General features: G+C 36.5%; 1 protein-coding gene across 1 annotated transcript; it reads left to right on the plus strand.

The window, feature by feature from the left end:
• Positions 1–1,633: 1,633 nt before the first annotated feature.
• Positions 1,634–3,144, plus strand: LOC107771966 (abscisic acid receptor PYL4-like). Its single transcript, XM_016591436.2, has one exon. The coding sequence runs from the start codon at positions 2,016–2,018 to the stop codon at positions 2,670–2,672; it is 657 nt and encodes a 218-aa protein (XP_016446922.1). The 5' UTR covers positions 1,634–2,015; the 3' UTR covers positions 2,673–3,144.
• Positions 3,145–17,234: the final 14,090 nt, after the last annotated feature.

Here is a 17,234-nt window from a genome sequence, read left to right on the forward strand (position 1 = left end):
TGGAATACAATTTATACCGGTATAAGTTATGCCGATATAAGTTATATTGGGATAAGTTATGCTGAGATTAGTTATGCTGAGATTGTTGTTTATTCTCTGTTTGATATGTTGTATTAAGAATGACAATTGCATAATTTCTAAGAAGAAGATATAAATTATACTGGTGCTAATTACCCCACCTTCTATAAGATATAAGTTATCCCGGTGTTAAAATTAACACCGAGATAACTTATACCTGATTTACTAACCAAACAGAGTATTAAGGTGATATTAAATTTTTATACCACCCTTATAGCCTCTTATACCTCATACCAAACGACCCCTAAAGAAATTTAAAACTTTTTTCCGAAGATTTTAATTTTATTATTTTCAATAAAAGATTAAGTAATATAAGATGGAAAATTAATTAAAGATGGAAAAAGAACGAGAAAAGGAATCTTCGAAGATTGTGGTTTTACTACCATATAATAAGCTCACAAGCAGCATCTTGTTCCTATTTTACAAACATGTCAAATTACACCTCTTCAATTACACCAAATTCCATGCTGACCAAGTAATTACTTGGTTAGACAAACATGTCAAATTATATAATTATTCTCAAATCTAATTCCATATAATATATAATTATCCATTCCAGTTTATTTTTATATGACTTTTTTTTGTAATACATTTGAAAATATATATACATTACTCCCTCCACTTCAATTTAGATGACACACTTTTTTTATTAGTTCGTTAAAAAAAAAGACACATTTCTATAATTGGAAATAGTTTATCTTTAAACGTTTATTTTACCCATTTAACCTTTAATGATAAGTTTTTATAACCACATAAATGTCATGGCTCCACAAAACTTTTACTCATTAAGCTTTTAAGATCACAAATTTCAAAAATCTTCCTCTTTTCTCTTAAACTTCATGCTGAGTCAAACTACCTTATCTAAATTGAATTGGGAAGTATTATATTTAAAAACTCTTTTAACTCTATTCTAACAACATGCTCTTACACAGAAATATCTTTGCACCTTAAGATCATAAATTTTAATGTAGTTTTCTTTTTTAACTCTCGTACCCATTAAATACTCCTATATAAATCTAAGTAGGCGTTTGGACATGATTCCAATTTTTTTTTTAAAAAAAATTTGAAATTGTACTAAAATTTGAATTGAAGATGAAGTTAGTGTTTGGTTATAATTTTTGCAACATATTTGGATGTCTTTTTTTTTTCAAAATCATAAAACATGATTAATACCCCCACAACTTATAAAAAATATCAAAACCACCCCAATTTGATTATCCTACTTGAAATAAACAATCAAAATGCTATTTTTTTTTTGTTTTTGATGAAGTAAATGAATATTATTAGCCAAAGGCATCAAGAAGATGCAGATGTTACAAAGAAAAAGAAGTAGCAGCCCAAAAAATCAACAAAAGATATATGATAAACAATCAAAATGCTATTGTTTAAAAATATGGGATAAATTTGTAAATCTAAAAACTTGAAAAATTCCCATTTTCAATTGAAAATTTCAAATTTGAAAATAGATTTTCAAGTGAAAAAGGAAAAAATGATAAGAATTGTATGTCCAAACATTGTTTTCAAATTTATTTTTTTGAAAAAAAAGCAAAAAAAAATAGTATGTCCAAACGGGCTCTAAATTTAACCAACTGGATATATATTTTATTATATACAACAACAATAATAACAACCCAGTATAATCTCACTGGTGAACTCTGAGGAGGGTAGTGTGTATGTAGACCTTACCCCTACCCTGGGTTAGAGAGGCTGTTTCCAAATAGACCCTCGGTATCCTTCCCTCTAGAACTCTCCACCTTGCTCGTGACTCAAACTCACGGTTGGAATTGGACGTTGCTCACCATAAGAATTTCACCCAAAAGAACGCAACACAAGAACCACCTCATATCAGCCTCATAACCAAACAAAATCTTGGAAACTAACTAACCTCAAACTCTCTCTGTTTCAGATCAACCATTTCTACGAAATCAGCAAAAAAAATGCCTCCAAATCCTCCAAAATCATCACTTTTATTCCAAAGAATCAACCCTACCACCACCCCTACAACTTCCGCCGGCGCCACCACTTGTAATAAACTACAAAGACATACACCAATACCATGTACCGCACAAGTACCGGATTCCGTCGTTAAATACCACACTCAATCCGTTAGCCCAAACCAGTGTTGCTCCGCCGTGATCCAGCGCGTCTCCGCCCCCGTCTCTGCCGTATGGTCCGTCATCCGCCGTTTCGATAAACCTCAAGCCTATAAACACTTCGTCAAGAGCTGTCACGTCATCGTTGGGGACGGCGACGTGGGCACCCTCCGCGAAGTGCATGTCATCTCGGGCCTTCCCGCTGCGAGAAGCACCGAGAGGCTCGAGATCCTTGACGAAGAGCGCCACGTCATCAGCTTCAGCGTTGTTGGTGGCGACCACCGCCTGGTAAATTACCGATCTGTAACCACCCTCCACTCCGATCCCTCTTGCAATGGAAGTACGAGCACTAGTACTATCGTCGTGGAATCGTACGTTGTTGATATACCACATGGGAATACTAAAGAAGAAACATGTGTTTTTGTGGACACTATTGTCAAATGTAACCTCCAATCCCTTGCCCAAATCGCTGTGAATTTGAGCAGACGAAACATGGCTTGAACGTAGCTCGAGGTGGCAAATGGACGACTTGGATCAAACTTGGACATGTCAAATCAATAAACCGGTTCAAAATTAGCTTGGATTCAAAATGGATTGATCTATATGACAAGCAAAAAATACAAATACAAGGTGGTTAATTTCTCCGTGGATCGGAGTTCAAAACAGATTAAAACAACTGATCGATGATGCCTGTGACGATGATATCTTGATCAGATGATGTATTTTGGTACGAATTAAGATCTTTAAATCATTCCATTTCTTTTTACATATTTTTCATCTCTGGTCCAGGTTGTCGTCGTCACTTGTTGAAGATAAGTTCATGGTTTACTTGTACGCTAGGAATTTAAGTTGTTTCTCCTGTGGTCTCTTTTTCTTACTTTATATCTATTTTTAAATCATGTTTATATTTTTCGTGAAGTAAATGCTAATATACATCAAAAATAGAGAAAAGAAATGCTAGTGTTTCATGATATATTGTTTGTTCCTTGTACGAAGCATATAAGTTCTAATTTGGGTTGAAATTCTAGTTGTTGAATTAGAGCTTCAAGAAATCTATCGGATGAAGAAATATGAAGATATCATCAATATATTAATTGGCAATTGCCCTCGTTAGGTTCAAATTTATTTATTTGAAAAGTGAGGCTCGATCAAAACAGATTTGAGTAATTACTCCATCCGTTCCAATTTATGTGTACCTGTTTGACTGGGCGTGAAGTTTAAGAAAAAATGAAGACTTCTTGAATTTATGGTCCTAAACAAGTCAAAAAGGGGCCAGAATATTTGTGTGATTATAAAAACTTCTCGTTAATCGTAGAATTGAATGTTTAAGCTAAATTATTTTCAAATTTAGAAATGAGTCATTCTTTTTGGAATGGACCAAAAAAGAAATAGGTTAACATAAAGTGAAACATGAGTAATTAGCTGTATTTTACTAATTCAACTAGTAGTAACTTGAAATTTAGTGATTATAGTAGTGCAGCAGACATATATCTTTTAAAGTGCATTCGTTAGAATTATAACAGTACAAGGATGGTTATAAGTTATAACAGTGATTAGGGCAATAAAACGAGATTATTAGGCGATTTCGAATTCGGAAGATCACTAGTAAGAATGAACTTAAAGTAAAGAAGTAGAAATCAAATCGTTGGAGGATTTGCTTAAAGGAACCAATGAATCTTGGATATAGTGGCGAACCGGTAATTTATATAAAGAGATTAATTACAAATATATAATTTGGAATTGAACTTACAATTTAAAATAATTTTTAAACCCCTTTGCCACTTTACTATAAGTTTCTCTTAGGTCAAGGGGAATGAACACTTTATATATAACTAAAAAGTTAACTTTTGCCTTATTTTGTAGTAATACTTATATATTTTTAAGCCCCTGGATAAAAGTAACATATAGTTAAAGTGGAGTAAGTTGTTTTGTATACCACATTAAAGAAATGAATGAGTAAATTAAAGGATATAATAGGCTTAACATGTTATCCGGTACCAATATTAATGAAGATAATAGATATTGGATAAAATAATTGAGATGCATGTATACAAACAGACAAACTTATGCGAACACAACTGTTATATTCAGACTTAGAATCCACGTGAATGGCTGATCTAAATAAAGCAACTATTAAGGCAGTTCTGATTAGTAATGCTAGCTAGCGATTAGCTAGCTAATAGCTTGGTTATGCTGCAACAAAGGGAAAATAATATTAAGTAATCGCATGTTTCTATGCTAGCTAACGAAATTAAGTACGATGTACCCTTTTTGGACGCTGATTTAAATAGGTTTCTTTAATTTGTACAGTAATAGGTTAGTTTAATGGATAAGTAACCAATCAAGTGAAGCAAAATACTTGGCCCGCACGATAGTTAATAACCTCGGAGAATCTTTGGACAAACCAATGAACTGTTTCTATGAATCTTCCTATGACCTTCCTACCGGCTGCTGCTAACTTTGTGCTATTTTTTTTCAATAGTGTTCATTTCTTATCGGTCGGAGAAATTATATTAAAGTACCAAATAATGAATGAGAAATCCAAATAAAAAAAAAGAAGAGAAAACTATTTTCTTCAAGGAATCAACATTGATTATTCAAAAAACTCTAGATATGACTTAAACCCACAATTTGTAAATTAAAAAAAAGAAGTGTATAAATTATGTGTGTTGTCCGTTTTTAAAGTATTTTTTACTATCAGGTTAAGTTAAACTATAATAATAAATAACTCTCACAGCAAACTTGATATGGTAAATTAGAAGGTGAATTAATTATTTATTTATATCCTACTAAAATTGAGTGATAGTGTAAAAAATCTTTTATACTGCCAAAATATCAAAGTCCAAGATTAAAATGTTTAGCACCTTGCTCCTCATTAGGAAAGATAGTAATTAGGTGGAGTAATAGTAATATAATGCAAGAGGTGATGTACATAAAAGTGTGATAGAAAGAGGGGAGGTAAATCTGAAACCTAAAATTTCCATTTGAAACAAGTTTGGGGGGGGGGGGGGGGGGGCTTGAGAGAGGGTGATGGTGGTGGGTGAGGAATTTTTTCTTTTTTTAAAAAGAAAATACTCTATACTACTGTAAATTGAAGAAAAAGAAGAAGATAACATGATGAGAATCAAATACTTGGGTTGTGGCAAGTTTGAACGGACTTAAATTTTTTTGTTTCATTTTACGCGATATTCTTTTTTTAATTTTTTCTTTTAAATGATATTTTTTTATATTAGAAAATAATTAAATTTTAAATTTCTAACTTTACCCTTAATATCATTCTTTTATACTTGCAGAATTTTATGATATATTTAATACCATAAATTCTAAAATCTTTCTTTTATCCTTAAGTTGTATGATCGATCAAACATCATCTCATAGTTTGAAACTGAAAAAATAGTATATATAATTAAAGAAGAAGATAACGTGTGATGAGAATCAAACACTTGGGGTTGTTGTTTGCAAGTTGGAACGAACTTTTTCTTTTTCTTTTTATTAAAAGAGAGACCAAATAGCTGATGTATAACTATCATCATCAATAAAGAAATTGCAAGTTGCATACTTTCAATATTTGTTTGCTCCTTTTTTTTTTTTTTTAATTTTATAAAAGAATAGATATGCAAGTTACAGCAATATTTGCCGGTATCACCTCACCTCATTTATCTTTGTTGTGTTATGGCTTTAAATATAATTTTTAATTTAAGAAGATTGCAAGTTGGAGTTGCAAGTGGATTTTATAATCATTAGCAGCCTTAATTGATCCTCTAGCTTCTTGTCTGGACTATATATATATATATATATATATATATATATATATATATATATATATATATATATATATTTTTTTTTTTTTTTTTCTTTGATTAAAATATCCTCAACGACACATTAACAATATTGTAAGGAGAAGGTCGATTATGTCTTTTCAAAATTAAAAGGATTACTATTCTTGTTCCCACTTCTCTCTGGCAGCCGCAGACCCTGCTTTTCCGGAGTTCGGAATCAAAGTATGATTTTTTCGGACTCAAAGAATCATAATATGCGGGGAAAAAATTAGGCACCAAAATATATATAGCGCGTATTTTATCGCGCTATATCTTAACAACACGTTTGTCCGTTAAAATATAGCGTCGGTGCATTACTATGCTTTATTTGAACTTAAATGGGCGGGAAGATATATCGTCCTTATGTAGGGCGCTATACTATAGCGCCTTACATAAGAGCGCTATACCTACATAAATAAATGGCCATTCTCCTTCCCCACCAAACCAGTCGGCCTTCCTCTCCATTAAACAAAACAAAAACAACGCCTTCCCCCCACCCCCACATGCCAACCCTATTTTTAACCAAAAAATCTCGGTTGGAGCCTGCCGGTCCCACATCGTATCTAAGGCATTATCTCGTAGTGAGTTGCTTGTTTGGCTCCAAATCATCAAATTTTCAACTTTACAAAAAATTAAAATCGAGGCATTCCGACTTATTTTATGTTAAAACTCATGTATAAAAGATGCCTGTTAGTTTTTTTTGTGTTCTATGTTATTTTGTGATTATTTTGCGATTTATTAATTTGTTATTTTTAGCCGGATTATATTATTAGTGTGCTAAAAAATTAGTAAAATAGAGAAATTGTTATTAGTTATTAAAAATATTAATTAGTTAATTTTTATTGTGGTATATGTTTTTTCGTGATTGTTTGTGATTAAATTAATTTGTTATTTTTATCCAATTTAGATTATTTATTTGTTAAAAATTAGTAAAATAGATAAATTGTTATTTTAGGAATAATTAATCTTACTTAGATGTTATTGTTGTACATATATGAATATGTGACTTTAGTTCCCTATAGTGGTATGTTGTGCCAGTAATTTTAATGTAGTGGTCGTATTTGTAATGTAGTGCTTTTTTAGCGCAGAAAAATGTAGTGCCCTTTAGCATAGTGTCTTTGTAGTTATTGAAATTAATCATTTAATTATCTATTAAACCCAAAAATATCTGAAAAAAGCTGATAGTTCAAATACAAACTCTCTCGAATTCTAGTCAACAAACGTAAAGATGAACCAGAACATGTCTTAACACTATTGATCAGTATTGAGATTCATTAGAAAATGATAAATTGCAACGAAATAATAATTATCCTGTTTTCCCAAAAGTTGTCGAGTGGGAGGGACTACCTAAGTTCCTATCACAAACGTTGGACGTAAGAGTCCCATATTATTTTAAAATTCAAGCAAGTGGTCTTATTGATGATAGCGATAAAATGCGAGAAATGTGTGTCAACTGGGGCCTAGATTAAGATGCCCTCAATCCCGAAGGGTACATACACGATGTTGACAAAGACGATGAAGACAATGACAATGAAATAGTGCTAAACAACGACTATAATGGTGAATGACAATTTTTTTCTTGGGATGTATGTTAAATTGTTATACTGAAGTATTAATGCTAAATATAATTAGATTTAACCCCAATGGAAACATAATTTTATTTCATACATTTTGCAAGCTGAACATGTACATACACTTATTACAACAAATTACTGCAACAAAACACTATGTGTATCCTTCATAATTGGGCACATTGGATGCACTTCCACCGAAAGATAAATTACCACCACTACCCAAACCAGCTGAAGGACATTTACGACTGTCTTGTCCAGTTTGTGAGCATATGCCATATTTACACGCATAAATGGTATCACCAACATCCATTTGGTTCCGTATACATGTTCTTTTTTACACTTGTTGTTGATGCACATACTCTTTGATACACACCATTTTAAATGGTTCCAGTGGCTAATAATGCTCAGCACCCACTGGCTGCAACTGTCCACTATAGGTGTTTAAGTATGCAACAACAATATATTCTTTATCAACATTCCTAATTGCCGCAAAACCTGTATATTGAAAGCACTTCATGGCATGTGAGTGCAACATGTGATAGATGGAACATTTCCCACAGGATCATAACCTTCTGTATTCATTGACGGTGTGTGAATTATTCCCTCGGTTGTGATGGATAGCGGTGCGGACTTCAAAAATATTTCGCTCGTTGCAATACTACCAAAATGAATGTCACTATGCTCGCTTCCTATATTTCTCAAATCTTTTCATTGGTATTGGCATGAATTCAGCATCCATTTCCATCAATGAGGATGCACCCTCTAGATCTTTGAAAAAACCTTTCTGCCATCTGTTTGAATGACATTCGCACCATGGCAGTGACAGGCAATCCACGTGCAGACTTCAATAATCCATTGAAAGACTCTAACATATTTATAGTTAGAATTCCTCATCTTCTACCACCATCTGCATGCAAAGTCCACTTGTCAAGCTCATGTCGCATCAACCAAGTATAGGCTCCTTGGTCTTCCTGCCTGGTCAATTCCATTCATCTCCTGAATTTACACTCTCGGTGATCAATTACAGCCATCCACATTAAATCATGCAAGTCCTTGGTTGGATAAGCCCTTTGGAAGTTGGATTTTAGGTACCTCACACAGTAACGGTGGTAGGCATACGATTGCTGCCATACATGCAAATTATGTACAGAACTTAAAACACTGCCATGATTATGAGATATTAGACAAATACCTAAACGCTGACTGACAACGTGCTCCTTCAAGTGGTTCAAAACTAATGTCCACGTCTCTTAGCTTTCATTGGCACAAATAGCGAATGCTATGGGAAATATACTTTCATTTGCATCTACTGCAACAACGATCAACAATTTAATATCATACTTTTCATAGACATAAGAGCCGTCTATGGATATTACCTGCCGACAATGCACAAAACCATCAATGGCTGGACTATGCTCAAGCTTCCATTCAACAACAATCCCGGGGTTAAAGTGTTGCAATGCGGCAATGTACCTGGGTAGAGATGCAAAGGACTTATCCCAGTTACCATAAACGATTTCAAACGCACGTTTGCGCCCAAAAAAAGCCTTTTTTGGTAATGGTACACCCATATACTTGGTGGATAGATGTTATACACTCTTTGATCTTGTACCTATGGACGCTTCAATGTGTGTAATCAAGACAAGAGAAATCAAGTCAACATTAAAGTTAAAATAAATCCCACTGAATGTGTCCATTTCACAATTGTGGGTGCCAATGTATTTACCCACAATCCACATATTTATTTTCTGCTTCCTTGCACGCAACATCCAATTACAACCCGTAAACAATCTACTGCAAATAACCTTGTATACATACGGAGATGACTCATGAACCACGATCTCACAACACTCTTTTATGTTGTACATTCGCACCGCCCTGCTTAGGCGCGCTTTATTAGCAAAAAGCATGACCTTTGACAACACCGTTGCTCTATATTCATCCCACATTGATGTACGAATTTCTTTAAGATCCCAAGCATCCACATCCGGCATACTTAGCAAATGATCAAGGTAGGGAATCTCCCTTGAATGAAACGACACGTGGGACTCGTACACTATTGGTCTAACGAGAGGTGGAGCATGCTCCCTCGTCAAATTAGGTTCATCATTCTCTTCCTTCTTATCATCACCCTCATCAGGGAAGGGTGTGTCATCTCCAGACTCATCAGCATTGTTGTCATAGTCACTATTCTCTTCCTGGCTCTGCGCATCTGCTAGATCCCGATTAAATATGTTTTCTTCGGGCAATTGAGTAAGGATGAGACCTTCAAGTTGCTCATTTCACTGCACAACCAATAAAATAATGCGTTTCTCAGATCTAAACTTTACATATAGCTTTATCACTTCACTTACAAATCATAATGTGTTGATATCCTATGATAGACTTTATCTTGTTGATGATGACTCCCACATGAACCACCATAATCCAACATACCAAAACTAGGCATATTCCAATTGAGCGTTGGTTCATAACTTGTAAAATTTATATCTGGCCGGTACCCCCCTGCGAAATATATGAGTGTTAATAAAAATTCAATACATAAACATAAACGTTGTAATATAAAGAAAAATTAAAGTTTACCACTTGTCTTGTGGAGTATGTAAACTAGGGGAGAAATTATTTCCTCGCTCCTCATTAGCCCATGGAGATACGTTTAGATCAGGCCAAACTCTTTCACCCGGAACCTGTTCGGCTAAAACTGATCCAAAATAACCACTTGATGATTGAAGGATATTCTTACTTTGTGGAACCTCATTATTGCGAACGTCTTCATCCTTGACGTACATTTTCAACTTTTTTATCACAAGAAATTCCCGGTATTCATCGGGAGTCCACAAAAAATATCTCAGAGTTTTATCGTCTTTGATATTAAACTCAGCATAACAAGCAACCCCTTGTAGAGTGACAGAATACGAATATCTTCCAGTTACTTTAATATTCACCGAACATTTGCTCACACTCATTTTTTTACATAACAACGATGCCAATGTATTGTACTCCATTGTAAGTGGCAACTTAACATGACACTGTGGAGAACAACTATAGCTTATTGAGTTATTTGCCACCACAACCTCACCCCCCAATATAATGAAACTCTAATTCTTCTCTCTTCAGACATTATGACAAAATGCAAAATAACTTAATGAACAAATATTTCAGAAGACTTGAAGGATCCTGAATGGAATTTAACAAAATCCTGAAACTCTTTAAATAAGGAAAAAATTAGTCGGGGAGGGGGGTACAATTATTTGAGGTATAGCGCCTTAAATATGAGTGCTATACCCAGTTGAATTTATTGGTGTGTCAGTTAAGCCCAGAAGAATTATTTGTGAGCCCAATACTTAAGTATAGCATGGTATTGCACCACGTTATACCTTAACGATAAACGTGTCATTAAGGTATAGCGCGTGAATACCATGTTATATATATGATGGTGCCAAGGTTTTTTTCCCACACATTATGGTTCTTTGAGTCCAAATAAACCATACTTTGGTTCTGGACTCTACTTTTCCTTATATGTTTTATGTTTTTTCATTCTCTCCCCACGTTCAACAGAAAACCAAAGTACTTTTTTCATTGTTAACTATTGTAATCTGAATTCCCCTACACGAATGCCTTCTCAATACTGTCAGATTTGCAATGGCCGATCGGTTGTTTTGAGTATTTTAATCCCATTTCTCCTATTTTATGCTTTACTTATGTGTGTTTTTGGTTTCATGACTTGCCAGGGTAGTTGGTTTGGTTTCGGGGAGGTTTTGGAGTGAATTGGGATACTTAGTCCCAATGTTGAAAACTTAAATTGTAAGGGTTTTCCGGAGATTGACTTTTGTATAAATGACTCCGGAACGAAGTTTTGATAGTTCTAATAGCTTCGTATTTTGATTTTGGACTTAGGCATATATCCGAATGTGTATTTGGAGGTCCTTAAGTTAGTTTGGTGTTTGTTTTGGCGAAAGTAGGAAATTTGAAGGTATAGGAGGTTGATAGGTTTGATCGAGATTTGACTTTGAAGGTATTAAGTTCGCATTTTGGTTCCAAGAGTTTGAATAGGTCTGTTGTGTCATTTGAGACTTGCATGCAAAGTTGTTTAGGCTTGGTCTGCATAAATTTTGAATTTGGAAAGTTCATTAGTTCCTTAGGCTTGAATTGAGGTGGGCTTTGTGGTTTTGATATTGTCTGGTGTGATTGGAGGCATCGAGTAAGTACAAGTTATGTTTTGGGATTGGTTGGTGTGATTGGACAGGATCCCAGGGCTTCAGGTGTGTTTCGGAGGGCTTTCAGATGTTTTGGAATTGTTGATTCTCAGTTCTGGTTTCATTCTTCGCGATCGCGAAGAAAAGGTCACATTCACGGAGGGTCTTTTTAGGGTAGATGAAATTGTTCTACACGTTTGTGAAGGTGTGACCGCGTTGAAACTTTGGGAGGCAGTAGCCATCGCGATCGCATGAGGGTATACACGTTCACATAGAAAAGGAGTCTAGCTGGGGGGTGTCGGGCTTTTAGCATTCGCGATCACGAGGGGATGGCTGCGTTCGCCTAGGCTTAGAGGTTGACTGCATCACGTTCGCGGCCTAGATATCACGTTCGCGACCTGGATCTAGCATTCGCGAACTGGATGTCGCGTTCGCGAAGGGCTTTTTCTAGGCAGTATTTGGTTGTTCTTCGTGATCGCGAAGTTGGTCCCGCGATCACGAATGGTATGCCTGGGAAGACTAGAAGTACTCTATTTTCAAGGGTTTTAGTCATTCTAACATATTTTGAGTTGTGAAGCTTGAATTTCAGAGGGAATTTTCCCGATTTGGATTGAGGTAAGGATTTTTTATTTGAATTTGTTCATTATACTTGATTTTAGCATTTAATTGGTGAATTAAAGTGAAGAAATTGAGGATTTTATAAAAAAAACTTTTTAAAGCATAATTTGATGATTTGAGTGTCGATTCGAGGTCAGATTTGGATGATACATATATATTTGGACTCATATCGGAATGAGTGTTTGGAATTTATGAGTTTTGTTAGGTTCATGGGTGTGGGCCTGGGGTTGACTTTTTTATTTTTGTTACAAATCTTAGCTTTATCATTTGGAACACCTTCCTATGGCTTTTATTGACGATATTAAGTTATTTTAACTAGATCCGAGATGTTCGGAGGTTGATTTAAGCGGGAAGGTCTTATTAGAGGATTGATTTGGCTGGCTTGAGGTAAATGTCTTACCTAAACTTGGTGGAGGCACTAGTTGCTTGCATTATTTGTGATAGCTACGTGTTATAGGTGGCGCACAAGTGTGGGTTTGAATTGATTTCTAAGCTTCATGATATGATGCCTCTCTTATTCGTACCCCTATTGTGAGCTAGTTGAGCCATATTTGAGGTTAATATCTTGATTGAACATGATAGTTGCTAGTTTGTTATGTATTTACCTGATTTGATTTATGATATCACATCTACATATGCATACAATTTAGCATGTCACTTATACCATTCCAAGAGTATGAAATTTGATATTCATGTGTTATAAACATGCATTATTGTAAATTTACCTTTTATGTGATATGGTTTGGACTGGTAGCCTATGACCACGTAGGGCAGATTGTGATATTATGCATGTGACCACGCAGGGCGAATTGTGATATTGTGCTTGTGACCATGCCGGACGGATTGTGATATTGTGCATGTGACCATACCAGACGGATTATGATATTGAGCTTGTGACCACACTTGTTGGAAAATGATATTGATCCTGTAACCATACTAGATAGATTATGGTTATTGCACGTGACTACGCCGTGCATCATATGGATATGAATCCACCCCCTCCCCAGGGTCACCCTCTCATGTTTCTTCTTGATGGTGTACACACGGATTGAGGAAAACTGATCAGTGTTTGGTATTATTATGAAAATTCTGAGAAAAAGTTGGCCAGTGTTCGATTAGGTTGTTGCATTTCATCTTTACTTACAACTTCCTTGATTGCTATCTGCTTTATTTGCATATCTTCTTTGTATGCTGGTTTTTGATTGAGTAAAGCACATTAAGTAATTTTGTGAACCAAGATGGTTCTTTATGTAATTTATGACTTGATCATATTAATGTTATGTATTTGCTGGATTTATGAACTCCACAAGTGATTAGCAAGTATAATTATAATTCATGCTTCTTTTAGCTCACCGAGGTTAGTTATGATACTTGCTAAGTACATGGGATCAGTTGTACTCATACTACTCTCTGCACTTAATTGTATAGATCCAGGTTTTGGAGCGAGACACCAGCAGTAGAGTTTTGCTTGCTGAGTTGTCTGAGAGACGAGGCAGAGTTGCATTTCAACCGCAGTCTTGGCATCTCTTTTCATTTTTTGTTGTTGTCTTTATTTCAAACAACGTTGTTATTTAGAAATTCAGAATTGTATTTCCAGTAAGAGATTATGACTATGTATTTACCAGTTTTGGGGGATTTGTTATGTGTTGACCTTGTTATTTATGTTACGATGGCCTTAGACCTGTACCATTTCTATTAATTCAACATTTATGCTTTGTTTATGTTATGTTCGGCTTGCCTAGCAAGTAAGTTAGGCACCATCACAGTCGGTTGAAGGATTTTTAGGTCATGACAAGTTGGTATCAAAGCTCTGGGTTCATAGGTTCTACAAGTCATGAGCATGTTTAGTGGAATCTTGCGGATCGATATGGAGACGTTTGTACTTATCTTAGAGAGGCTACCAAACTGTTAGGAAAACTTCACTTTCTTGCATTCTTATCATGCGGATTTGATATTTCTGAAGTTTGAACCTTTACTCTTCTATTCTCTCACAGATTGTGAGGACACATGCAGCCGGATCAGGAGGACCGGCACCGGTACCACCAGTTAGGGTCGCGAGAGACTGGGGCCGATGTCGAGGTTGAGGTGGGGCTCGCACTACAGCTAGGGAAGCTTATATGGAGCCACCAGTCGCTCTAGTGGAGGAGAAGGTTCCAGATATTGTTGAGCCGGTGGAACTAGCTCAGACACCGATAATATCTATTGTTATAACGATCTTCAGAAGGTCTTAGATCAGATCTTTAGTGTGGGCACAAGCTTGACCAGGCGGTTACGGTACCAGTTGCACCAGCTACCTCACATGTTTGGGAGGAGCCCAAACTTCCATTGTATGTATACCGGAGCATCTAGCTCAGGGTTATCAGACACCAGAGGTGTTACTAGTTTAACTAGTTGTTACTGTTCGGACCGAGGTTGGTCCACCTATGACTGATGAGGAGCAGAAAAGGTTGAAGCGGTTTAAGAGGCTTGATCCTTCGAAGTTCAGTGGAGGAGAGTCAGAAGATGCTTAGGGCTTTCTTGATCGGTGTTATCAGATTCTTTGCACAACGAGTATTATAGACACTAGTGGAGTTGCCTTTACTACCTTTCAACTGATAGGGGCAGCCTATAGATGGTGGCAGACTTATGAGTCAGGCAGGCCAATTGGTGTAGCACCACTTAATTGGCATGAGTTCTCAGTTCTCTTCTTAGAGAGGTTTGTCTCACAAACTCACAGAGAGGAGTTGCGCAGGGAGTTTGAGCAGCTATGCTAGAAGTGTATGACTGTGACCCAATATGAGACGAGATTTGCAGATTTGGCACATCATGCTATGTGGTTGTTCCCACTGACAGGGAGATGATTAGGAGGTTCATTGATGGCCTCAACTATGGTATACATTATAGTTTAGATCGAGAGGCTAAGATGGATGCTAGGTTTGACCAGGTGGTTGAGATTGCTAGACATTTGGAGCAGGTTCGCATGCTTAAGCGTAAGGACTAGGAGGCCAAGAGGCCTCATGGCCCGGTTAGTTTTAGTAGTGCCTCATCTGGAGGTAATTCATATTATAGCAGAGGTCGTCCTTCTAGGCTCGCTTCGGCATCTCATCATATTTCTCGTGGTACTTCAGTTAGCCACAGCTCATACAATGCCCCCCATTTCAGCCATCATTCAGCGTGCTACTGGCATAGCGTTCTTACAGTGCTCCATCTTCTTAGGGTTCTATAGGCAATTCTTTGGGCTATTAGGATCAGCAATCTTATATGAGGGTTTAGTTCGAGTGTGGAAACTTGAGTCATCTCAAGAGGGATTTCCCCAGACTTCTGAGTAGAGTTCCACAGCCTATGAGTTTAGCACCAACATCTACACCACCGGCACAACCAGCTAAGGGAGGGGCCCAGTCAATACAAGGTCGCCCTATAAGGGGAGGTTAGTCAAGTAGTGGTCAGGCCTATTTTTATGAATTTATTGCTTGGCTAGAGGTAGTTTCTTCCGACTCCACGATCATATGTATTATTTCAGTGTGCCACAGGGATGCTTCAGTATTATTTGACCCTGGTTCCACTTACTCTTATGTGTCATATTAATTTGCTCATTATTTGGATGTGCCTCGTGATTCTTTAGATATGTGAGTTCATGTATCTACACCAGTTGGGGATTCTATTGGGGTGGATCGTATATATTGGTTGTGTGTGGTTACCATTAGGGGTTGTGAGACTAGGGTTTATCTATTATTGCTCAGTATGGTCGATTTTGATGTGATTCTAGGCATGGATTGGTTGTCACCATGTCACGTTATTCTTGATTGTCATTCTAAGACTACGACAATGGCAATGCCGGGTTGCCTAGGTTGGATGGGAGAGGCTCCCTCAATCATGTTTCCAGTAGAGTGATTTCCTATTTGAAGGCTTAACAGATGGTTGAGAAGTGGTGTTTGGCGTATTTGGCCTTTATGAGAGATGTTAGTGCTGGTACTCCTACCATTGAGTCAGTTCCGGTAGTGAGGGATTTCCCAGATGTGTTCCTGTAGACCTATCAGGCATGCTATCTGATGGAGATATTGATTTTGGTATTGACTTGTTGTTGGATACTCAGCCCATCTCTGTTCCACCGTATCACATGGCACCAATAGAGTAGAAGGAGTTGAAGGAACAGTTATATGAGTTACTTGATAATGGTTTTATTAGGCTCAGTGTGTCGCCTTGGGATGGACCGATTCCATTTTTGAAGAATAAATATGGTTCTGTGAGGATGTGTATTGACTACAGGAAGCTGGACAAGGTTATTGTCAAGATTAAGTACCCTCTACCGCGTATTGATGATTTATTTAATCAGCTTTGGGGTGCTAGAGTATTCTCGAAGATTGATTTGAGATTAGGGTACCATTGGTTGAAGATCCAGGCTTCATATATTCTGAAGACAACTTTCGGGACCCGCTACGGTTACAATGAGTTTCTAGTGATATCTTTCGAGCTGACCAATGCCCCAATAACTCTTATGCACTTAATAAAAAACGTATTTCAGCCCTATCTTGATTCCTTCATCATTGTTTTCATTGATGATATACTGGTGTATTCTCGCAGCCGAGAGGATCGTGAGCAACAATTGAGGATTGTGCTCCAAACTTTAAGGGAGATGAAACTATATGCTAAATTCTCCAAGTGTGAGTTGTAGCTTAATTCGATGGCATTATTAGGTCATGTAGTATACAGTAAGGGGATTAAGGTGGATCCGAAGAAGATTGAGGTAGTTCAGAGTTGGCCCAGACTGTCTTCTACTACTGAGATCCGGGGTTTCCTTGGGTAGGCTGAGTATTATCACTGTTTTGTGGAGGGATTTTCTTATATAGCAGCCCCATTGACTAGGTTGACATAGAAAGG

Source organism: Nicotiana tabacum, chromosome 10 (genome assembly GCF_000715075.1).
Source record: "Nicotiana tabacum cultivar K326 chromosome 10, ASM71507v2, whole genome shotgun sequence".
In the NCBI taxonomy this organism is placed as follows: Eukaryota; Viridiplantae; Streptophyta; class Magnoliopsida; order Solanales; family Solanaceae; genus Nicotiana; species Nicotiana tabacum.